At 42.7% G+C, this 24,781-nt stretch overlaps 1 protein-coding gene across 1 annotated transcript in view; it reads left to right on the top strand.

The window, feature by feature from the left end:
• LOC137545260 (enteropeptidase-like) overlaps positions 1 to 24,781 on the top strand; it is a 191,459-nt gene that overhangs the window by 31,933 nt on the left and 134,745 nt on the right. Inside the window, exons 3-6 of the mRNA XM_068266378.1 lie at positions 5,049 to 5,188; positions 6,901 to 6,968; positions 19,863 to 20,014; positions 24,082 to 24,162. Coding sequence (XP_068122479.1) covers positions 5,049 to 5,188; positions 6,901 to 6,968; positions 19,863 to 20,014; positions 24,082 to 24,162 — 441 coding nt within the window. The remainder of the gene's footprint in view (positions 1 to 5,048; positions 5,189 to 6,900; positions 6,969 to 19,862; positions 20,015 to 24,081; positions 24,163 to 24,781) is intronic.

Raw genomic sequence — 24,781 nt, 5'->3', positions numbered from 1 at the left:
ATGCACGCGGAGTGCCCATTAAAGCCTATGGAACTTAGCATGAGCATAGGACTTTGCGTGCGCAAAACTTTGCGCACAAAACTTTGCGCACAAAACTTTGCGCGCGATCTTACATATAGTTACATAGTTATTTTGGTTGAAAAAAGACATACGTCCATCGAGTTCAACCAGTATAAAGTACAACACCAGCCTGCTCCCTCACATATCCCTGTTGATCCAGAGGAAGGCGAAAAAACCCTTACAAGGCATGGTCCAATTAGCCCCTAAAGGGAAAAATTCCTTCCCGACTCCAGATGGCAATCAGATAAAATCCCTGGATCAACATCATTAGGCATTACCTAGTAATTGTAGCCATGGATGTCTTTCAACGCAAGGAAAGCATCTAAGCCCCCTTTAAATGCAGGTATAGAGTTTGCCATAACGACTTCCTGTGGCAATGCATTCCACATCTTAATCACTCTTACTGTAAAGAACCCTTTCCTAAATAAATGGCTAAAACATTTTTCCTCCATGCGCAGATCATGTCCTCTAGTCCTTTGAGAAGGCCTAGGGACAAAAAGCTCATCCGCCAAGGTATTATATTGCCCTCTGATGTATTTATACATGTTAATTAGATCCCCTCTAAGGCGTCTTTTCTCTAGACTAAATAAACCCAGTTTATCTAACCTTTCTCGATAAGTGAGACCTTACATCCCACGCATCAATTTTGCTGCTCGTCTCTGCACCTGCTCTAAAACTGCAATATCTTTTTTGTAATGTGGTGCCCAGAACTGAATTCCATATTCCAGATGTGGCCTTACTAGAGAGTTAAACAGGGGCAATATTATGCTAGCATCTCGAGTTTTTATTTCCCTTTTAATGCATCCCAAAATTTTGTTAGCTTTAGCTGCAGCTGCTTGGCATTGAGTACGATTATTTAACTTGTTGTCAATGAGTACTCCTAAGTCCTTCTCCAAGTTTGATGTCCCCAACTGTATCCCATTTATTTTGTATGGTGCTAGACCATTAGTACGTCCAAAATGCATGACCTTACATTTGTCAACATTGAATTTCATCTGCCATGTATGTGCCCATATAGCCATCCTATCCAGATCCTGTTGCAATATGACACTATCTTCCTGAGAGTTAATGATTCTGCACAATTTTGTATCATCTGCAAAAATAGCAACATTGCTCACTACTGCATCTACTAGGTCATTAATAAATAAATTGAAGAGCACTGGACCCAGAACAGACCCCTGTGGGACCCCACTGCTAACAGTCTCCCATTTTGAGTATGATCCATTGACCACAACTCTTTGTTTTCTGTCCAGTAGCCAGTTCCCTATCCATGAACACAGACTCTTCCCCAGTCCTTGCATCCTCAACTTTTGCACCAGACTTTTGTGGGGAACAGTGTCGAAGGCCTTTGCAAAGTCCAAGTATATCACATCTACAGCATTCCCAATATCCATATTAGCATTCACTACCTCATAAAAGCTGAGCATGTTAGTCAAACAGGACCTGTCTTTAGTAAACCCATGTTGATGCTGAGAAATAAGATTATTTTCTACTATGAAGTCATGTATAGTATCTCTTAGTAACCCCTCAAATAGTTTGCATACAACTGATGTTAAACTTACAGGTCTATAATTTCCTGGATCAGATTTTTTGCCCTTCTTAAATAATGGGAAAACGTGGGCTGTACGCCAATCCACTGGGACTCTGCCAGTTGCAAGAGAGTCACAAAAGATAAGATAAAGGGGTTTATCTATAACTGAACTTAATTCCCTTAGGACCCGAGGATGCATGCCATCTGGGCCAGGTGCCTTGTCTATTTTTAATTTATTTAGTCTTGCCTTCACTTCTTCCTGCGTTAAGTATTTAATATTACAGTTAGAAGATTGAGACTCTTCCGCCTCTGTAGTTTGCAACAGTGCTGTTTCTTTTGTGAAGACAGAAGCAAAGAAAGCATTTAATAACTCTGCCTTACCTTGGTCATCCACCATTGAGTTCCCATCCTCATCCTTTAGGAGTCCTATACAGTCAACCTTTCTTTTTTTAGAGTTAATGTACTTGTAAAACTTTTTTGGGTTAGATTTGATATCCTTAGCGATTTGTTTTTCAGCTTCAATCTTTGCCTGCCTAATTTCTTTTTTACAATTTTTATTGCACTCCTTATAATTGCTTAGTGCAGCCTCTGTCCCCTCCTGTTTTAAGACCTTATAGGCATTCTTTTTCCTCTTCATTTTATCTTTAACCTTTCTATTCATCCATAGAGGCCTTTTTTTATTCCTAGACATTTTGCTTCCATATGGGATATACATACTACAGTATTGATTGAGTATAAGTTTAAAAGCTTGCCATTTCCCTTCAGTGTCTTCCCCTTGTAGTACATTATCCCAGTTCACCAAACTTAGTGCCTGCCTAATTTGAGTGAACTTTGCTTTTCTAAAGTTCATAGTTTTAGTGGTCCCGCTGCCCCGTGGCCTATCAGTCACCAGCTCAAACGTTATCATGTTGTGATCACTATTTCCCAAATGTTCTTGAACCTGCACATTTGATACATTATCTGGTCTATTAGAAATGATCAGATCCAGTAACGCATTCCCCCTAGTTGGTTCAGTTACCATTTGAGTCAAGTAATTGTTCTGTAGTGCTGCCAGAAATCTGCTGCTTTTACCAGAATGGGTAGCCTCAATACTCCAGTCAATGTCTGGAAAGTTGAAGTCGCCCATAATTATGACCTCATTTTTACCTGCAGCTTTTTCAATCTGCTGTAGTAATCGCAGTTCTGCAGCTTCATTAATAAGAGGTGGCCTGTAGCATACCCCAATAAGCAATTGGCAACTTTTATTTCCACCATGAATATTTACCCAAACGGACTCCACATCTTCGCAATCTTCCTCCATCTCATCGTTGAGGACAGCTGTAAGAGAATTCTTAACAAAGAGACAAACCCCTCCACCTTTTTTCCCTGTTCTATCCCTCCTAAACACATTGTATCCTTTTAAATTAGCTATCCAGTCATGGCTTTCATCCATCCATGTCTCGGTTATTCCCACAATGTCATAGCCTTTGTCATTCAGAATGAACTCTAGTTCGTCTATTTTATTTGCAAGGCTCCGAGCATTGGTTACCATGCACTTTATATTTTTACCACCACATTTACCAATTTTGTTTACATGAAATTGGCTACTTGAATTTTTACCAACCTCCTTAATCTTTACACTGTCCCCACCCCCCTCTCCACCCTCCATAATGATAGGTTCCCACTGTCTTTTTACCTCATCTTGTCTATGTATTGAGACTTTATCCTCCCACCTCCCCCCAGATCCTAGTTTAAAATCTCCTCCAACCGTTTAGCCATCTTCTTCCCCAATGCAGCTGCACCCTCCCCATTAAGGTGCAGCCCATCCCTGCTGTAGAACCTGTAGCCGACTGCAAAGTCTGCCCAGTTCTCCAGGAACCCAAACCCTTCCTTCCTACACCAATTTCTCAGCCACTTATTTAACTCCCTAAGCTCCCTCTGTCTCTCAGATGTAGCACGTGGCACTGGCAGTATTTCAGAAAACACCACCTTGGAGGTCCTTGCTTTAAGTTTATCTCCAAGTACCTGAAAATCATTTTTGAAGACCTTCCATCTCCCACTAACTTTGTCATTGGTGCCAATGTGTACCATGACAGCCGGGTCTTCCCCAGCCCCACCCAGTAATCTGTCAATTCTTTCCGCTACATGCCGAACCCGAGCACCCGGGAGGCAACAGACTGTACGGCATTCACGGTTTCTTCGACAGATTACCCTATCTGTGCGCCTAATAATTGAATCCCCTACCACCATTACCTGTCTAGCCTTAGCTGCACTTTCTGATTAAGAAATCTGGTGCTAACCTACTTAGCACCCTGGTTAGCACGTCTAAAGATTTTAGACGTGCTAAGTAGGTTAGCACCGCTTTGTGAATCAAGCCCATAGTATTAGTCCTGCTAGGGAATTGTTTGAAATTCCTTTCTATTTTCTTGCACTGAAAGTATTAAAAATCTAGAATTGTTATCTATGCGAATGAGCTTGTTGAACAGCATGCCGAATACAATCCAATGTCCTGAGGAAGAAATAGAAGCCAAAACACTATTATGCAGCTGAGAAAAGAGCATTTCCATAGGGCATAGAAGATGTGCGTCACTGCTGATCCAGGGTTCTGTGCAGAGCAGAGCTGAAGCCCCTCCTCCAAAACAGAAATATGCCATGGCATTTTCTCTAACAAGGCACAGTGCATCCTGGGACAGCCTGACGCATATTTCTCTCCCCTTGCCCACTACATCCTGCTTCTTGCCCCGCATGCACAAATGGGAGGGTTGATCTGGGCATAAACATATAATGAAGCCCTGGGAGATTTGGTCGCAAGGTAAAACTGAAAAATAAGCTCCCTCTGCTCCTGCAAAAGTCCTGATGGCACTAATTACTATTCCCTCTCCAGATCGCCGTGGATAATGGGGAAATATGTAATTCGATTTCCAGCTATTGCTGGTGGCCATCTTAGAGTGTTTTTATAGTAATTTGTGCTCCGTCTTTTGACGGCGACCAAATAACTCACTGAGTGCAGCTAAAGCAGTAATTCCTATGACCGGCCTGTGGCGGCGCCGGGTGCACCCAGGTCTCTGGCGCTGTTTTTACAGTGCTCTGATCTGAGCTGAATGGGTGCTGATATAATGACGTACTCTTGTTGTTGCTTTCTAACCTTCTGGAAAATGTTGACAGGTGGGAATAAGTCTTCTTTAGTGTTGTTTCTGGAACTACATGGGTGGGGACTATATTTCATTTAACTTTTAATTGATCTAACATTACTAGGCTAAAAAGTTTATACAGTTAATTTTAAGCTTGGAGATCCATTTTAAAATAATGAATCAAGGGTGAAAAGCAGACAGTAAACTTTAAGAAGTTCTATAAAAAAACACATTTCTTGTGTTCAAAAATGATATAGTGTAACCCATGTTTAAATTCTTTATAAAAGCTTTACTGTATATACACATTCACTTTAGTTTTAAATTACTATGCTTATATTTTCTTCTAGATAATGCTACCTGTGACTCTATCAAAGTGAACACAAAGCAGGGATCCTTCAAAATAGTCTCAGGGGCGACGTACACATTAACCTTGCAAGACTCGAACTCTGCAGATTTCAAATTATTGGCATTTGACATGCAGAAGATGGTACGTATTCCATATCTTCCAACGGTTTATTCAAACCAAGAAGGGCAAAAGAGCTGTTATCATTATTGTTGTCAGGAATAGTTAGGTTTTTATTTATTTATTTTACTTTTCTTATTGGAACTTCTATTACACCATGTGAAATAGGGGAGGAATTTAAAGTCATATGTTGATATATATATATATATTTTTAAATTTTACTCTGATATGGGTGTTGCAGTTCAAATGGCTATACATGCCTGAAGGCTCACAAATAAAGGCTGTGGTCCAGGGCAAACAAGATACTAAATAACCCCTCCCAAGTCCCAACCTGGTTGGCCATTCTTCAACCACCTCCCCTCTGGTTGCCACCTCAGAACGATCTCCACCAGAACCACTAGGCACGGGAGCTCTTTCTTCCCTCAGGCTGTCCTTCTCCTGAACTCATGCTCCCTCTCAGACATATGTCCCCAGTGCCCCACCCTCACCTCTGAGTAGACTCTGTGTCCCGTCTCTGCATGGTTTACCCTCCCCAATATCTGTATGTCATATGCCTGTTACTGTATCCGTATGTCTTATGCCTTCTCAACTGAATGTAATCTACACCACCATCTTATGCTGTGTGTACCATAAACAATTCTGGGTGCAACCTGGCCGCACTTGGTGAATAAGGTAGATTTTGATTCTGAACGATATGAACTTTTTTTTATCTAACCCCTATTTTCAGAAGCTGTTCTGTTCTCTCTTAGAAAAAGAGTTTTATAGTTGTAATTCCTTATCAGTGAGGATAGGATGTAGTTCAACTGGGACCGACTGGAGAGAAACTGTCAGTTGCATACCTGATCCTGAATTCTTAACTCTTTCAGGCAGTAAAAGAAAAAACATGCAAAGCCTAGTTATTTGTCTGCCTGACACTGCACATACACATATCTATCTCAGTCTACAGGGGCGCCTCTAGCCATTTTGTCACTCCAGGCGAGAAAGCCTGTGGCGCCTTCCCCCTTCCCATGTGGCGGCCACTAAGCCCTCCCCTCCCCCATGTGAGAATGATCGGAATGCGGCAGTGTTTCACCAAAAAATAATCGTAATGCAGCAGCGTTTCACCAGAAAATAATCATATTGCAGCAGCATTTTACCAGAAAATAATCATAATGCGGCAGAAGACAGAATGAGGCACAAAAGGGACATAAGGAGGCACAAAGGGGGGGGGGGATGTACAAGGCACAGAGGGACACAGTGGCAGTGGCAGCTGCCTGCAACTTGCGCTAAGCAGATACAGCAGAAGCAAGTAATTGAACACCCGTGGGCGCGTGGCTTAGTCAGGGGTGTGGCTTCATCCAGGGGGCGTGGCTTCATCCAGCAACATGGCGCTCCCAGGACCAATGACACTCCAGGCAATGGCCTGTACTGCCCATGCCTAGAGGCTCCCCTGCTCAGTCATCAAGTCACATGTCACTTAAAGTACACTTTAATTCAGCACCTGTTACTTTTTCCTTGCCAGATATTTTTTTGTAGGCTTATATCTACTAGGCTACTTCCAGCTTTAATAGAGGAGCTCTTCAACTTAGGATAATGCTGCATCCACCCCCTAATCTCTTAATAGTTGGAACAAGGGGTTGTGTCTGTGAACTCCACTTTACAAAGAGGTCTGATGCTGAGTTAAAGAATACTATAGGGGTCACTTGATGGCACTTTGATATTAATTGTTTAAGGTATTAACCTTTTTTCTTTGACAGATCAATGATATCTTTCAAGCCAGTGAGCTAAAACTTCAATATAAAGCATCAAAAATTCTGGAATTTCGGTAAGATTTTTCTTTTTCCTTTTGCTAAAACTCTATCTTATAAAAGAGAAAGGCATTTGATGGCCTTTTTGAAAAAGACATACAGATAAATGTGTTTCATAATTAGAATGAAAGGTAGGCAAATGCAACAATGGGATACCAACTTCATAGATGTTAAATAGTTCAAGGTTATAAAGCATTCACAAAAACTTAAGGTGCCAATGTATTTAACAACGGCAATGCATTTCAGTGGCTGTTGCCCACTTCCTCAGGTCAATAGCCGCACCACAGTTTGTATATGTGATCTCTGTGTAGCGAATACAGGGATCTGTTTTGTAATTCCCCAGGAAACACAACATCTAGCCCCGGAACATACATTTTAGTTTTAACATCAGGTGAAGTGTAATGTAGGCCAAAGAGAAAAAATGATGTCCATGATGTCATAAGCTCCTTCCCTTGCTTCCATGACCTACCATTGTCAGTATATTGAGTGGTACAACCTCCTTGGCTTACTATAATGAGAACATCTGGGAGATGAAAATCTTTAACCCGCAACACCGATGTAGATAGTGTAATTGAGTTTTATATTTGTATTTGGGATTGTGCAAAAGAATAGATGAACTCATGTAAATACGTTTTTGGGGAGCTTGGCATAATAAATGGGACGAGTTAAAGCATAGCTGTATCCCTTATCTCTGTACTGCTTCTCAGAGGGATAACTACAAATCATGGGATCTATAGTAAAATATTGATGAGGCCCCAGGGCCTTAGTACAGCGGGGCCCTCACTTTCTCAACCATCATGAATGCGGCAATATACAGTCATACATACAGCATAAAATTGAGTACATCCAGTCAAAGGATACAGAGTTTTACCACTTTTTAACCTCCTTGGCGGTAACCCCGTGTGTGACACGGGGTAAGCCGCCGGAGGGTGCCGCTCAGGCCCTGCTGGGCCGATTTTAATAATTTTTTTTTTGCTGGACGCAGCTAGCACTTTGCTAGCTGCGCCAGCACTCTGATCGCCGCCGGCCCCTTTGCGATCGCCGCTATCTGCTGCGGCGCGGGCCCCCCCCCCCCTCCAGACCCCAGCGCTGCCTGGCCAATCAGTGCCAGGCAGCGCCGAGGGGTGGCCCGGGACTCCCAATGACGTCCCGACGTCAGTGACGTCGGTGACGTCATCCCGCCCCGTCGCCATGGCGACGGGGGAAGCCCTCCAGGAAATCCCGTTCTATGAACGGGATTTCCTGATCGGAGATCGCCGAAGGCGATCGAAGCGGGCGGGGGGGTGCCGCTCAGCAGCGGCTATCATGTAGCGAGCCCTCGGCTCGCTACATGATTAAAAAATTTTTTTTTAAAAAAAAACCTGCTGCGCTCCCTCCTGGCGGTATTTTTCATACCGCCAAGGAGGTTAAGTAAGTTTCTGGAGGTCACATGAACAAAATCTATATATATAATAGACTAAGTGCCTCAACCTTCAAACAAGAAGAAGAAGTACTTTGCATGAGAAAATTTATGCGTGCTCAAACACCAAGTTTAAGGCCTCTTTTCCACGGACTGTTGAGCTGTGTGCTCAGCAAGCAGTTACCAGGCAGCAGTGAGCAGATATCAGGCAGCAACAAGCAGTTACCAGGCAGCAGCAAGCAGTTACCAGGCAGCAGTGAGCAGATACCAGGCAGCAACAAGCAGATACCAGGCAGCAACAAGCAGTTACCAGGCAGCAGTGAGCAGTTACCAGGCAGCAACAAGCAGTTACCAGGCAGCAGTGAGCAGATACCAGGCAGCAGCAAGTAGTTACCAGGCAGCAGCGAGCAGTTACCAGGCAGCAGCAAGCAGTTACCAGGCAGCAGCAAGCAGTTACCAGGCAGCAGCAAGAAGTTACCAGGCAGCAGCAAGCAGTTACCAGGCAGCAGCAAGCAGTTACCAGGCAGCAGTGAGCAGTTACCAGGCAGCAGTGAGCAGTTACCAGGCAGCAGTGAGCAGTTGTGAGAGTTTGAGAGCCATTTCACTGCCTATTCACAGTCCATGGAAAAGAGGCCTTACCCTAGCAAGTCTGACATTGCAAATCTGGTCTAATTGGCTATTCATGAGGCAATGCTCATGCAAATGCATGCACAAACCAATACCACAAAGCAGTCACCCTGCTACATGCTACATTAGCACTATCCGGCTTAGTGCACACCAGAGCGGTTCGGCAGCGTTTTGCGATCCACTTGCGGCTGCGGATACGCTTGGGTAATGTATTTCAATGGGCTGGTGCACACCAGAGCGGGAGGCGTTTTGCTGAAACGCATACTCCCGAGGTGAGGCATTTTTTGGATTGCGGAGGTGTTTCTGCCTCCAATGTAAAGTATAGGAAAAACGCAAACCGCTCTGAAAAACGGCAGTTCAGAGCGGTTTTGCAGGCGTTTTTGTTACAGAAGCTGTTCAGTAACAGCTTTACTGTAACAATATATGAAATCTACTACACCAAAAACGCTTTACAAAACCGCAAAATGCTAGGTGAAATGCTACAGAAAAATAAGAAAAAGCGTTTCAAAATCTGCTAGCATTTTGCGGATCTGCTAGCAGTTTTTGGTGTGCTCCAGGCCTCCAGGAGCGCCACGGGGAGGATTTCTAAATATAATATTTCTAATATTAGGAGGTGGGTGCGGACGGCTCTCCCCAGCGCTGGCCACGCTTGGGGGGGGGGGGGGCGGCTGCGCCACCCAGCCTCCCACTCCGGGGTGCCGCTGTGGTTCCCAGGCAGCGAGAGAGCACTTGGCAGTATTGGTTTTTTGACCCTGCATAGTTTGGCATGCGAAAGCAAATGCATATTTGCATGAGCATTGCCTCATGAATAGCCAATTAGGCCGGATTTGCAAAGCCAGACTTGCTAGGGTTAAACTTGGTGTTTGAGCATGCATACATTTTCTCATGGAAAGCCTACTTCTTCTTGCTTCAAGGTTGAGGCACGTACTCTATTAGATAGATAGATGCGGCGTATGCTACGACGCGGGTTGGCTAGTATAAAATAATTGGCCAATAAACATTTGTGCCCCTCTCCACCCACATCAGGAGCCCATAGCAGCTGCTATGTCTCCGGTAGCTATTGCTCCTGTACATAGCATAAAAGAAGAGTAGGCTGTAAGAGTGGGTTGAGTGTCTAGTGTGCAAGGTAGTTTGTGGACTGGTCTGCCATAGCTTTACAGATACTGTTGAGAGGGCATCTAACTAGATCAGCTGCTCTACTGAGGTGTGCATACCTATGGTATATGACAACCGGGATTGACTATTTGCAGATACACCGGTGCGGCTTTCGAGTGAATTCCACTGGTCATGATGCATCCATGCTTCTTGGTAGCCAGATGCTCTCTGCCCCCCACATCTCTAAATGTTGCGTGCAATTATGCAGCATGCAGGAAACAGGAAGTAGAGCGAGTGGCCAGCTGCTGAGAAGCAGGGATGGATCAGGATCAGGTGAGATTCACTCACAAGCTGGGCCTTAATCTGCAGTTTACAACAGACACAGGAGGTGGCCCATTGAGAGGTAGGGAGGAAAGATGTTGGTCCCCTCCAAAAGTCTCCAGACTCCCCAATGCTAATCGACCCCAGTTGCTGGAGCCTCAGTTTATTCTGCCTAGGTGTCATCACCCCTCCCATGTTGACACATGGTGTAGCCCATCTACCCACCACCACCACCACCACTTACTACACCATTGGTTCTCATCTTTTCTGGCAGGAGACTGAGGAACCATCACATGTGCTGTTTGGACACTACAATAAAGGTTTTGTACTGTTTTATTCCTGCTTCCATTTTATCCTTACTGTACTGGTTCCACTGCGGTAACTCCTACTTTGTAGGACAGCAATTGTGCACAGTGAGGTGCAGGTTTGATTCACATGTTTGTATAGATACTGCTGCACATCTGCTGCTCACTTCAAAAACCCAAGTTTGAGCTTAACAAATTTAGAACACCAAGCTGAGTTTCTATCTGCACACTGCATTTTACGAATGTGAGGTCCCACCCACAGAACACCCTGTTTCTAATCAACAAGCAGCAGGTAGGTATCATTTTCATCAAATGGATATTAACAATATCGCTAAGATAAGTTCCAGTTTGAAGGTATTAATCAAATTGGGACCAGACATCTGGTCAAAGGGAAAGGACAGCTCTGGTCCTCAAGGGGCAGAGCTGCCCTTTGCCTTTGTAAACAGTGATTACTGGGACTGGCTCACAGTAATTACGAGGTAAGGAGCCAAAGAAATTAGCTTTTGACTGAGATACGGAGTTCTGCTGTCAACGACCGGCTGCAGCGACGAGAGAGCGTCAGGAACGGCGGGTGTATGAAATGCGGAAGTTGAAATCTACACACTAGCAGGCTTAGGCGGTAGGCTATTACATGACATTTTGGCCCATATGCAATTCACTTTTTTTCTCCTATAGGATAATTTGGCATTTTATTTTTAAAACAACTTTTCAGCACTCTGCAATTAAAAAAGCACCAAAAAGAAGGTGAAAAAGTACTATCAAAAGTATTTAGAGTATTTTCTTGTTTGTAAATGGCTTAAAAGGCATTTTATTGACTGGTTTAACCACTTCACCTCGAAGTGTTTTTCCTCTTAAAAAAGAGCAATTTTCACCTGTCAGCATTCCTTCCATTCATTCGCCTGTAACTTTATTACTACTTATCACAACACAACAATCTATATCTTGTTTTTTCCGCCACCAATTAGCCTGTTTTTGTTTTTTTGTTTTTTTTTTTGGGGGGGGGGGGGGTACTTTTTGCTAAGAATTATTTTATTCTAACTGCATTTAAACGGGAATAATAAGAAAAAAACATGAAAAAAAAAATATTTTTCAGTTTTCGCCATTATAGTTTTAAAATAATGCTACCATTATTAAAACCCACATATGTTATTTGCCCATTTGTCCCGGTTATTGCAACGTTTAAAATGTTTCCCTAATGCAACGTATTACACTAATATTTTATTTGGAAATAAAGGTACATTTTTTCAGTTTTGCATCCACCCCTAATTACAAGCCCATAATTTTTAAAGTAACAGTAATATACCCTTTACATATGTACTAAAAAAGTTCAGTCTATTTAAGTTTTTTTTTTTATTTGTAAACATGTTTTTAATAATAAAAAAAAAGGTTGGTAGCTAATGGGGAGTGTGGGAAGTCAGGGGTTAATTTCACATGTAAAAATAAGGTTATAACTGGTCTTTTATTGAAAAAAAATGTAGATGTAATTTTACTTTTTGAGCACAAGATGCCCTCACCGCTCAATTTATTATGCATAGTATTACTACGCATAGAGGAAGTGATACATGGACGGGTTTTGTGAATGGCAGAGCCGTCTAAATAGACATCTGCGGTCATTCATATGGGGACTTAGATCAATGAATGGGAAATGTGTTACCTTTCATTGATCTAGCGGCTACTGATCGGCAGTAACGAGTGGCGGTAACGAGCGCGCGTGGGGGGCGAGCGGGAAAGCACGGAGCGGAAAGACATAGTAGCTACGTCCCTGCACAGAGTTGTGACATTTTTCAGGGATGTAGTTACTCGTCCCGGGGGAGGGGAAGTGGTTAAATATATATCACCTAGGAGAAAAAGTGAATTGCATCTAGGCCTTTGTGTATAAACAGTACAGCTATAGAGTATTCCTGCTAAAATATGATGTTTAGCAGCACAGGAAAACGCAGTGACCTTGCATGGAAGCTGATCAAGGGCTAAGTACCTCATATAATCAGCAACTATTCTCGCATTTTAAAACATTTAATGGCACATAGAAAAGATGAACTTCATTCTGTATTCTTAATGTCCTCCTCAATTGCGAGGCACTTACATTACTAATATAAAACCACCTTAGTGTTAAAAATTCAGATTGCTCTGATTCAGAAGAACATCAGCATAAGGGCCCACCCCGGGCAGAGATAATGGGCGTAAGAGAAGTCACAAGTTGCCGAAACACAGCAAACTATTTGTACGATAGGCAATGACGCTGCAGGATTTAGCAAACATCAGTAATTTTGGTTCACTTCTCTAAATTAGAAGCTGCTTGTGTTTGTGGATGCAATGTTCTTTTCCATTCTTCATTACAATTGAATTAATCCAGGCCACAGTTAATTGCATTTACATTTCCTACACTTGGCAGCCATTATTTTAAAACAGCTGCTAATAGAATCCAGAGCAAAAAAAAAGTAGTGATTCCCTATCTCAGGTAAGCAGAGAGGAAAACATTTCCACAAGAAATGTATGTAGAAAGAGCGGAAAACAAATGCACTGGGTTTGCCATTAAAAGAGGAATGCTATGCACAATCTAAAAACCAAGACACACTAGGCAATGTGCAATTAACGTTTTCTCCTACGTTTTCTACTAGGTAATATTTAAATATGCTGTCAATAAAATGCTTTTAAGCCTTCAGCAATGAAGAAAGTACTCAAAATAATTTGTTAGTACTTTTTTCACCTACTTTAGGGGAAAATCCAGGATTTTCAGGTGGGAGGTGGGGAGTGTTCCTGAAAGGTCTCCCTCAGCCATGCACATCACAGTATAATAATGTGGTAGGACATCATGCTGGGTACACATAATGCAATTTACCGGCCGACCGACCGACCGACAACGGGATCGATCAGGAGTAGTTTGGCTACAGATAATAATGAGGACAGCCAACATTGATAATGAAGGGGGAAATAAAGCATTCACACTGCAGGGCACAGGGCTGTGCTCATATCTGACTCTGTTAAGTTCCCCAGAGCTGTTCCTTGCTCTGTACACACACTGCTGCTCCATGCTCTGTACACATAGTGCTGCCCCATGCTTTATACACACACTGCTGCTCCTTGCTCTGTACACACAGTGCTGCCCCATGCTCTGTACACACACTGCTGCTCCATGCTCTGTACACACACTGCTGCTCCATGCTCTGTACACACACTGCTGCTCCATGCTCTGTACACACACTGCTGCTCCACGCTCTGTACACACGCTGCTGCTCCATGCTCTGTACACACAGTGCTGCTCCATGCTCTGTACACATGCTGCTGCTCCATGCTCTGTACACATGCTGCTGCTCCATGCTCTGTACACACTGCTGCTCCATGCCCTGTACACACGCTGCTGCTCCATGCTCTGTACACACGCTGCTGCTCCATGCTCTGTACACACACTGCTGCTCCATGCTCTGTACACACACTGCTGCTCCATGCTCTGTACACACACTGCTGCTCCACGCTCTGTACACACGCTGCTGCTCCATGCTCTGTACACACAGTGCTGCTCCATGCTCTGTACACATGCTGCTGCTCCATGCTCTGTACACATGCTGCTGCTCCATGCTCTGTACACACTGCTGCTCCATGCCCTGTACACACGCTGCTGCTCCATGCTCTGTACACACGCTGCTGCTCCATGCTCTGTACACACACTGCTGCTCCATGCCCTGTACACACGCTGCTGCTCCATGCTCTGTACACACGCTGTGGCTACATCTAAAGTCAACTGTAGCAGGGAAAGACAGGAGGCGGTGCTGTGAGCTGGAGGATGCCAGCATATATTCTGGTGTCTCAACTTGTGCCTCAGCTATAATCCCCCCCCCCCCCCCCACGTTTGCTTATATACTTTGATACTTTTTCAATTGCAAAGAGGTTAAAAAATATTAGAAAGAGATGAAAGATTATCGCCTCAGGAAAAAAGTTAATTGAATATGGGCCACTGTACCTATAGACACTGGCAAACCAATGGGGGAGCAGCTCCCACGACTGCAGGGGGCCTGGCAGGGAGGAGGTGTCTAGATTTCTTTCTTCACCATGGTCTCCTCCTGTGCTCCTCTGGTTGTGTTTTTTCATTCAGAGGTACAGATCAGCAAAGCTGCATTGAAGGCCCGGGACTTATATTTTCCCTCATAGGGTCTCTATAGCTCACCCGCTGCAGCCACTAGGTGTCAGTGGTGCAGGAGACAAGGTGACATCCAGAAACATGAAGCTGGAGCTTGAGTGCTGAGGAGTGATTCACAAAAGGCAAACATAATCACTACCACATTTGAGTACCACTGAAAGTGAAGAGGGAAGGGTAGGTGGGGTTGTCTCCTTCTCTGTGTGTTAGGTAGAAAAAGTTGGATGGAATAATAGTTAAAAAAAAAAAAAAGTCCTGAGGCTAGACTTTAATTTAATAGCCACTGGACCATGCATACATGGATTTCCGGCGGTTGGGCTTTTTGGCGCAGGGTCAGATAAATAAGGCATCACCCTGCTGCCGCACAAATTCAGGGGGGTGTTACATACAATTTCCCCTCCGAGTCATCACAACTAGGAGGGAGAAGTAATTTGAGGTCTGGCAATCGCCGGATCCCTGAATTACCCGTGCAGTGGGGTGCAGACAATAGCATTACTGCAATAGTCGCACCAATCGTCGGCGCTATGCGACTTCGCAACACCTACAAAAAAACCCTGCTTTGCTGGTACAAGGGTGTGCTACATCTTCAGTTTAAAATCAGAAACACCTACTGAAAATGTACAGATATGAGTATTTTTTTCTGCAACAACAATAGTCACCAAATCACACAGGCTGGCAAAAACATTGCAGGTGAAGGGCCATATCTAGTTCAAAAGTTCTCTCGTTTGAGCTTTTCACGGCCACGGTTTTGTCATTTACTACAATCTGCTGGGTATTTCTGCTGACATTTATGATGGAAGGGAAGAAAATAGTCACTCACATAGTTTGAACAAAGAACTGATGAAGGGAGGTGAATAACATTTATTCTTCTAAGTACCCGTGTATCACCTATCTTCCTATGATGGAAAAGTCAGTTACTTTTTACTAAAAGCATAAAACACACACACTGATCTTCATAACCCCTGGTAATATGTTTGCCATTTAAGATACAATATAAAAAAGATATACTTTAATGTTTTTATAAGCTTCACCAAGCCTAATGGATCAAGCAACGGAGGTTAAAAGAAACTCAGGAAAATTTGCGAAGACGCATAAGATTAAATTCAGTGATGAGCAAAAATGCCAATATTATTTTCTAATTAATTTTAACAAAAAGTATGTTAAATTTGACTTTTGAGCAAAAAATGCCATTGAAAAATGATTTTGTAATAAGTTTCAGATTTTTTGTATTTTTGGTGAATCTTTGAACTAAAAATAAAAAGGTGGGTTTTTTGCCTTTTCGGTATAAAATAACTATTGTTTTTTTTGCATTTTTTGCTGAAAAAAAAAATATTTTTGCGTTTTACAAAAATTTTCTTGAAATCAAAAATGCCATTTTCAATGTGAAAATGATTTTGGTGAAAATTCGCAAGCAACACTGCTTAAATCACATAAATCAGTAGAAACCCATGCATCTTTTATAACTTTATTTGTTCATTAGATAATCAAAAACCATGAAGTCAATGTTTCCACACTGCATAAAGTCTCTTCACCAGGGCAATTAGTGGTCCCTACCTGTAATTTGATTAAAGCCATTGAGCTAATTACCTTGATAAAGAGAACCTATGCAGTTTTAAAATGTTGATTTCATGGTTTTTGATGATCTAAGTAACAAACACATTTGTAAAGAAAGAGCTGTTTTTCTATTGATTGGTTTATGAGGAAGGCGGCACCATCCACGCACATCCAGCCTGGTGCACTATTTTCTTCTGTGGCCCAACCATTGTATGAACTAGATACCTTGACGCTCCCGACTGGACCTAATGTTGATGGGACTCAACACTCATGATGACCACCAAGTGTGTGAAAAAGTGTGCATCTAGTTGTATGCTAGTAATTTAGGTGACTTTTTTGATGCTTCTCCATTGCAATCAGTAGTCCCTTAATAATTGCCTTCACCTTCCTAACCCCTAACCCTAACACCCTTACTATATAACTCTTCCTGATACCTAACCCTAACTTGCCGCCTTAACCTCCCTGGTGGTCTATTAAAACTGCCAGGGGCAGTGCAGCACTTTAATTTTTTTTTTTTTAATTATGTAGCTACCCCAGCGCTAGTTACATGATAGCCGCTGTGCAGCGGCATCCCCCCACCCCCTTCGATCGCTTCTGGCGATCAGCGCAAACAGGAAATACCGTTCAGAACCGGATTTCCTGTTTGGATTCCCCCGTCACCATGGCAACGATCGTCATCGACGTCGTGACGTCATCGGGAGTCCCGATCCACCCCTCAGCGCTACCTGGCGATGATAGGCCAGGCTGTGCAAGGGGTCTGGGGGCGGCACAGCGGATTTCCTGTTTGGCTTTCCCCCGTCACCATGGCAATGATTGTTATTGACGTCATCGGCATCGTGACGTCATCGGGAGTCCCGATCCACCCCTCAGCGCTGCCTGGCGCTGATAGGCCAGGCTGTGCAAGGGGTCTAGGGGGGTGCCACAGCGGGTAGCGGCAAATCGGCGTGGGGCAGCGGCGATCGGTTTGTACACGCAGCTAGCAAAGTGCTAGCTGTGTGTACCAAAATAAAAATTATGCAAATCGGCCCAGCAGGGCCTGAGAAATCCTCCTGCGCGGCATAGCCCGACCTGAGGTCGGGCTTACCGCCAGGGAGGTTAAAATAAAGTCTTTCCTGATGACTAGCCCAGCCCAGCCGGCAGCCAGGTCAACATCTGCAAGAAGTTTGTATTTTCTCCTGTTTCTGCGTGGGTTTCCTCCAGGCACTACTTGTTTCCTCCCACATCCCCAAAAACATACAGATAAGTTAATTGGCTTCCCCCTAAATTGGCCCTAGACTGTGATACATACACTACATGATATATACATAGACATATGACTATGGTAGGGCCTAGATTGTGAGCCCCTCGGAGGGACAGTTAGTGACAAGACAATATACTCTGTACAGCGCTGTGTACTATGTCGGCACTATATAAATACTTAAATGAATAAAGAATAAATAAATGACTAGCCCTATGCTCCTAACCCTAATTCATGGTGTTATGCAGTTTGAGGTATTATTTGTGAGATTGGACAGAGCTCTTGAAAATTTGGCAGTGCCCACAGTGACACTGTGCTCTGATCAGCCACTGGATGCAACCAATGAAAGCAGGAATTAGTGATGATCGTAGTCAGCTAATTGTGATTACGCAAAATTTTGTGTACATTTTCACAGTTATGTCTATACGTAATCACGATTTGAAACTTTAATTGATTTCATATAGTCATTCACAATTTCAAGTTTGAGTAATTTTCACATCATTTTGTGCCGATTTTGGCAGTGAATAGCAAAGCCCCCCATTCATGCTATTGACACCACAATTGCTACATATGGTAATGAGAATAGTGGGTAGAAGCGAATTTTTTTTTTTCCAAAAATACTTTGTAAATTTTGAGAAAATCGATTTTAATAATGCAAAGAAAAAATGGTTTTTAACCACTTCACAACTGAAGGGTTTAACCCCTTGAGCACCAGAGCAATTTTCACCTTTCAGCGCTCCTTCCATTCATTCGTCTATAACTTTATCATTACTTATTGCAATGAAATGAACTATATCTTGTTTTTTTCGCCATCAATTAGGCTTTCTTTAGGTGGGACATTATGCCAAGAATTATTTTATTCTAAATGTGTTTTAATGGTAAATTAGGAAAACATGTGGAAAAAAATGCATTATTTTACAGTTTTTGGCCATTATAGTTTTTAAATAATGCATGCTACTATAATTAAAACCCATGAAATGTATTTGCCCATTTATCCCGGTTATAAAACCATTTAAATTATGCCCCTACCACAATGTTTGGCGCCAATATTTTATTTGGAAATAAAGGTGCATTGTTTTCAGTTTTGCGTCCATCCCTAACTACAAGCCCATAGTTTATAAAGTAACAGTGTTATACCCTCTTGACATAAATATTTAAAAGTTCAGTCCCTAAGGTAACTATTTATGTATTTTTTTTAATTGTAATTTTTTTTATTACAAAAAAAATTGGGAGTGTGGGGGGTAATGAGTTAATTTTTAGTGTAAAAGTAATGTATTTGTATATGAAAAATGCTTTAGGGTGTAGTTTTACTATTTGGCCACAAGATGGCCACAGGAACTTTTTGTTTATGTGGCCTGCAAGCGTACAGGAAGTACGCTTGCAAGAAGTGTTATGGGGCCGGGAAACTGTTTTTTTTTTTCACAATGATCGCTGCTTCTTATAGAAGCAGCCGACCATTGCGGGGGCTTAGATCAACAAACGAGAACGTTTTTTCCCATTCATTGATCTCCGGGCAAACAGGCGGCGGCATGCACAAGAACTGGGGTGCGCGCACGAGCGAGCGGGAGCGCGGACAGCGGCGGGAGGTGCGGACATCTCTATCCCTGGTGTTGACAGGGTGGAAAAAGGGACAGAGATATCCGTACCTGTGGGGGTAAAGTGGTTAAACTCCGAAAAATGACAGTTTAAAAAACATTTTTCTTTGCATTTTTAAAATCAATTTTCTCAAAAACTACACAGTCTTTTTGAAAAATTATTGTTTTTACTTGTACCCACTATTCTCCTTAACATATGCATCAATTTTGGTAGCAATAGCATGTATGGAGGCTTTGCTATTAACTTCCAAATTCTGCATGAAATGACACAAAATGACGCGAAATTATGAAATATTACAATTACACACAAAATGATATATGATTTTCTCTGAAATGTTGCATTATGATTATGATGCCTTATTGCGAAAAGCTCACCACTGGCAGGGATGTCACTGCTTGCTTCCACATATAAATGAGGTGCATAGCAGGTTCTTCTAATGTTATGCGCTGGAGGATGGTAATTATGGCTGCCGCCTTTGTGGAGGAAGAGTATTCAACTTTAAGATGCCCATTTGATTCTATGTTGCTAAAGGGATATTTAGGAAAACCAACATAAAATTTCTGCAAATAGCTCTTTCATCACAATATTTAGATTGAATTGACGATCGTTCCTAATAACATTGTTTGTCTGTATTCCCTGTTTTAGGAATGGAAGCGTGATCACAGATTTCACTGTGCAGTTTATTCAAGACTTACCTAGTGATAGGATCCAGAGTGAACTAATAAATGGAATCAAAGGAAACTATTCAGAACTCTCCAACCAGTTTAAAGTAGACATCCTAAGTGTGGTCATCACAGGTATGTATGAGCCACCCCGTTAACAAACCTGAAAAAGACAAACATGGTCATCAAGCCATTAAGCCCTGTATATTAATTGGCTTTATGTCATCCTTAACAAACTTTACAGAGAACAAGCAGTGTTCAGACACACGGCTCGGCTTTACTAGTAGCGTTAGTATAAGCCCAATAGACTCATTCATCACATAGTGACTAGGTTGGGTGGGTTACTAAGTGACATTGGGTGGGATGTCCAGACACTACATTCTAAGCTGAGATGGTGCCAAATGAATGTCTCAGCCAAAAAATATCTAATGTGTGTATGAGGCTTAATAGTTTTGATGCAGAGGAAACTGAAACCAAATGTTTTGGGCAAATATGGCCATTTTTTTGTCCCAACAGAGATTGACAGAGACATCAACACTCTGCATCAAACTCTTACCTTATTGAATAAAAATCAAATATTGTGCTCACTTGAATCACAAAAGTAGAGTAATTAAACTGTGGTGCATGTGTATGATAGATTTGTACAGAACTAAAACCACCTAAACTGTGTACTAAATGTCCACGAGTCCAATCAATAGTGATGAACCAGAAATTGTAGCACTTCAGTGCCACTTCCAAATACACAAGTGCCAAGGCTAGGTGGGATCTTGTGACTTGATAGTGATACCTCCACCTCACCCTATAAGGAGGAGAACTCACTTTTTTTCTAGACCCTTTATTAGATGGGTCTACAGCTCATCTAGGCCACCTCCACCTTATTAAGCACTTTCCATCTCTTGTTCCGGTTCTGTACAGATCTCATGAGCCCCATACACCTCAAATAAAGGACATGGGACAACAAAAAAAAACAAAGGCCTTTTTTTGTATCTGGAAGTGCCTCTGAAAAGCTACAGTTTCTGGTTCATTACTGTTGATTGGACTCATGGTCTTTTCATGCACCGCTTAACCACTTAAGGACCGGCTGAGTTTTTTATGATCTGTGCTGTGTGGGCTCTTTAGCCCCCCGCACAGATCAGGTAGTAGGCATGGGGATCAGACTTCCCCCCTTTTTTCCCACTAGGGGGATGTCCTGTTGGGGGGGTCTGATCGCCGCCAGCTTGCTGTGCCTAGCGGGGGGGGGGGTTCCCTTAAATCCCCCCTCCGCAGCGCTATTCCCCCCTCCCTCTCCTTCCCTCACGCCCCTTCGCAATATAGGCGATGTACAGGACAGCGATCCATCCTGTACCGCCTCAGATAGGCTTCAGCCTATCAGATGACGGCGATCCCCGGCCAAGCAGAGGCCGGGGATCGCAGATCTCCTTTACAGCACTGCTGTGACAGCAGTGCCGTACAATGTAAACACCGGGGATTACGTCCCCGGGTCTTTAAATTTAGCCTGCGAGCCGCGATCGGAGGTTCGCAGGCTGTTCACGGAGCCCCCCGCCGTGAACTGACAGGAGTTTCCATGGAAACACAGGTGCGACCAGCCGCCGCCTATCGCCGTTGGCTGGTCGTTAAGTTGTTAAGTCGTTTTAGGTTCTTACCATACTGAGTTTACAGGTTACAACCACAAATACTATTACAAGAAGAAATAAACCACACCTTTCTTAAGCAAAGCAGACCACACCGTTTATTGTCAGAAGGAATGTGTTGTTTTCTGAAGTTGTAGGGTCAATGATCAGCCAGTTAATACAAGGAAACCAAAGGGGTTGGAGCTTTACCTTACAAGTCAGCATTTTGCTTGATTAGACATCTTTAGAAATGCCATGCATGACATCTAACATTATTCTGGAAGATGACTGCTGTTATGAATACAAGAACTTCAATTTCAAGTATATATTGCATAGAATATGCCTTGATTACTATGGTTAAATAAGTGATGGGTGTCCCTTCATTGATTTTGAAAGTAACAGGGAGGACACAAGAAATGTGTAGGGTACCTTGAAAGGTCATGGAGAAGGGGCAGCAAATCCTTTCCATTACAAAGCACCTTTGTCTCAGTGTTAGATACAGAAGGTTCTTCCCATCCAAGGTGCCCAAAGAGAAGCTTGGGTGAGTTCAGTGTACAGTGTGGGGGCTTATAGCACAGTCCAGTCACTTTCTAAGTAAGGGGAAAACTGAACAGTGACCTTCATTTAGGTTAAAAAACTTGAAAAAAAAATGGAAACATACAGTGGGTTGCAAAAGTATTCGGCCCCCTTGAAGTTTTCCACATTTTGTCATATTACTGCCACAAACATGAATCAATTTTATTAGAATTCCACATGAAAGACCAACACAAAGTGGTGTACGCATGAGAAGTGGAACAAAAATCATACATGATTCCAAACATTTTTTACAAATAAATAACTGCAAAGTGGTGTGTGCATAATTATTCGGCCCCCTTTGATCTGAGTGGAGTCAGTTTCCTATAGACATTGCCTGATGAGTGCTAATGACTAAATAGAGTGCACCTGTGTGTAATCTAATGTCAGTACAAATACAGCTGCTCTGTGAGGGCCTCAGAGGTTGTCCAAGAGAATATTGGGAGCAACAACACTGTGAAGTCCAAAGAACACACAAGACAGGTCAGGGATCAAGTTATTGAGAAATTTAAAGCAGGCTTAGGCTACAAAAAGATTTCCAAAGCCTTGAACATCCCAAGGAGCACTGTTCAAGTGATCATTCAGAAATGGAAGGAGTATTGCACAACTGTAAACCTACCAAGACAAGGCCATCCACCTAAACTCACAGGCCGAACAAGGAGAGCGCTGATCAGAAATGCAATCAAGAGGCCCATTGTGACTCTGGTCGAGCTGCAGAGATCTACAGCTCAGGTGGGAGACTCTGTCCATAGGACAACTATTAGTCATGCACTGTACAAAGTTGGCCTTTATGGAAGAGTGGCAAGAAGAAAGGCATTGTTAACAGAAAGCATAAGAAGTCCCGTTTGCAGTTTGCCACAAGCCATGTGGGGGACACAGCAACCATGTGGAAGAAGGTGCTCTGGTCAGATGAGACCAAAATGGACCTTTTTGGTCAAAATGCAAAACGATATGTGTGACAGAAAACTAACACTGCACATCACTCTGAACACACCATCCCCCCCTGTCAAATATGGTGGTGGCAGCATCATGCTTGGGAGGTGGACCTCTTCAGCAGGGACAGGGAAGCTGGTCAGAGTTGATGGGAAGATGGATGGAGCCAAATACGGGGCAAACTTAGAAGAAAACTTCTTGGAGACTGCAAAAGACTTGAGACTGGGGCGGAGGTTCACCTTCCAGCAGGACAACGACCCTAAACATAAAGCCAGGGCAACAATGGAATGGTTTAAAACAAAACATATCTATGTGTTAGAATGCCCCAGTCAAAGTCCAGATCTAAATCCAATCGAGAATCTGTGGCAAGATCTGAAAACTGCTGTTCACAAACGCTGTCCATAATCTGACTGAGCTGGAGCTGTTTAGCAAAGAAGAATGGGCAAGGATTTCAGTCTCTAGATGTGCAAAGCTGGTAGAGACATACCCTAAAAGACTGGCAGCTGTAATTGCAGCAAAAGGTGGTTCTACAAAGTATTGACTCAGGGGGCCAAATAATTACACACACCCCACTTTGCTGTTATTTATTTGTAAAAAATGTTTGGAATGATGTATGATTTTTGATCCACTTCTCACATGTACACCACTTTGTATTGGTCTTTCATTTCACGTGGAATTCCAATAAAATTGATGCATGTTTGTGGCAGTAATGTGACAAAATGTGAAAAACTTCAACGGGGCCGAATACGTTTGCAACCCACTGTATTGTCATGACATAAATCATAACTGGCTATGCAATATTTCAGTTAAATAAATCCAACAGCATAGTGGAGGATTACAGCGTGTGATCTTTGGGCTTGGTACACCAGGCTCATGGTCTCCTTGCCAAAATGTTAACTTAGGGCTCTTATTGTGTAGCTGGAATTCTCATTATGGTAGCTAAATGCTGAACACTTACTTATTATGCTATCCAAATATATACAGTAAATGAATGTATTGACACACAATGCAATATGATAGTTTATTGGCAAGCAAGAAGGTGATAGCTTTCATCATCTTATATCAAAATATCTATTCCTTTTACAGATGCTCTACCACCCACCACAGAAAGCCCTACTAGTACTACTCCAAGTCCTACCACAACTAACAGAAGAACCAGCAGTACAGGTTAGTAGTTCAATATTGAATATTGAGAAAGAAAACAAGTTTATTATTGAAAACTTTAACGTGTACCTAATGCGGAAATCAACTTATGAGATAAAGATAATATTGAATTGTATGTGTAGTATGGATACTATGTAGAGCATTAGTAGCAAAGAAAAAATCTCATATAAATTTGTGAGATGTTGTTTGTGTTTTACTATTTTACTCACATTTGACAGAATTCATATGGATAGAGGAGATAAGCCAGTGCAGATGGATGGCATTTGTGATGGCCTATAGGAGCATAAATGGGACGCATTAGGCCTGATTCACAAAGCGGTGCTAACCCAGTTAGCATGCCTAAAAGACTTTAGGCGTGATAACCATTGCACCACGCTGGTGAAAAGCCAGTTTAGGTGTGATAAGTTTAGGCGTGATAAGTTTAGATAAGTTTAGATCGCGCGCAAAGTCCCGCACGCAAAGCAGCGCCATTAAACTGTATGCGAAGTGCTCCAGACTTTGCTAGCGCAAAACATTTGATCAGCTGTGCACTGCGGTGCTGACCCAGTTGGCGCTATAGTTACCACGCCTAAACTTATCACGCCTAAACTTATCACACCTAAACTTATCACACCTAAACTTA

Source organism: Hyperolius riggenbachi, chromosome 2 (assembly GCF_040937935.1).
Source record: "Hyperolius riggenbachi isolate aHypRig1 chromosome 2, aHypRig1.pri, whole genome shotgun sequence".
In the NCBI taxonomy this organism is placed as follows: Eukaryota; Metazoa; Chordata; class Amphibia; order Anura; family Hyperoliidae; genus Hyperolius; species Hyperolius riggenbachi.
Note: the sequence above shows the minus strand (reverse complement) of the source record. Positions and strands in the feature narration are given on the sequence as shown.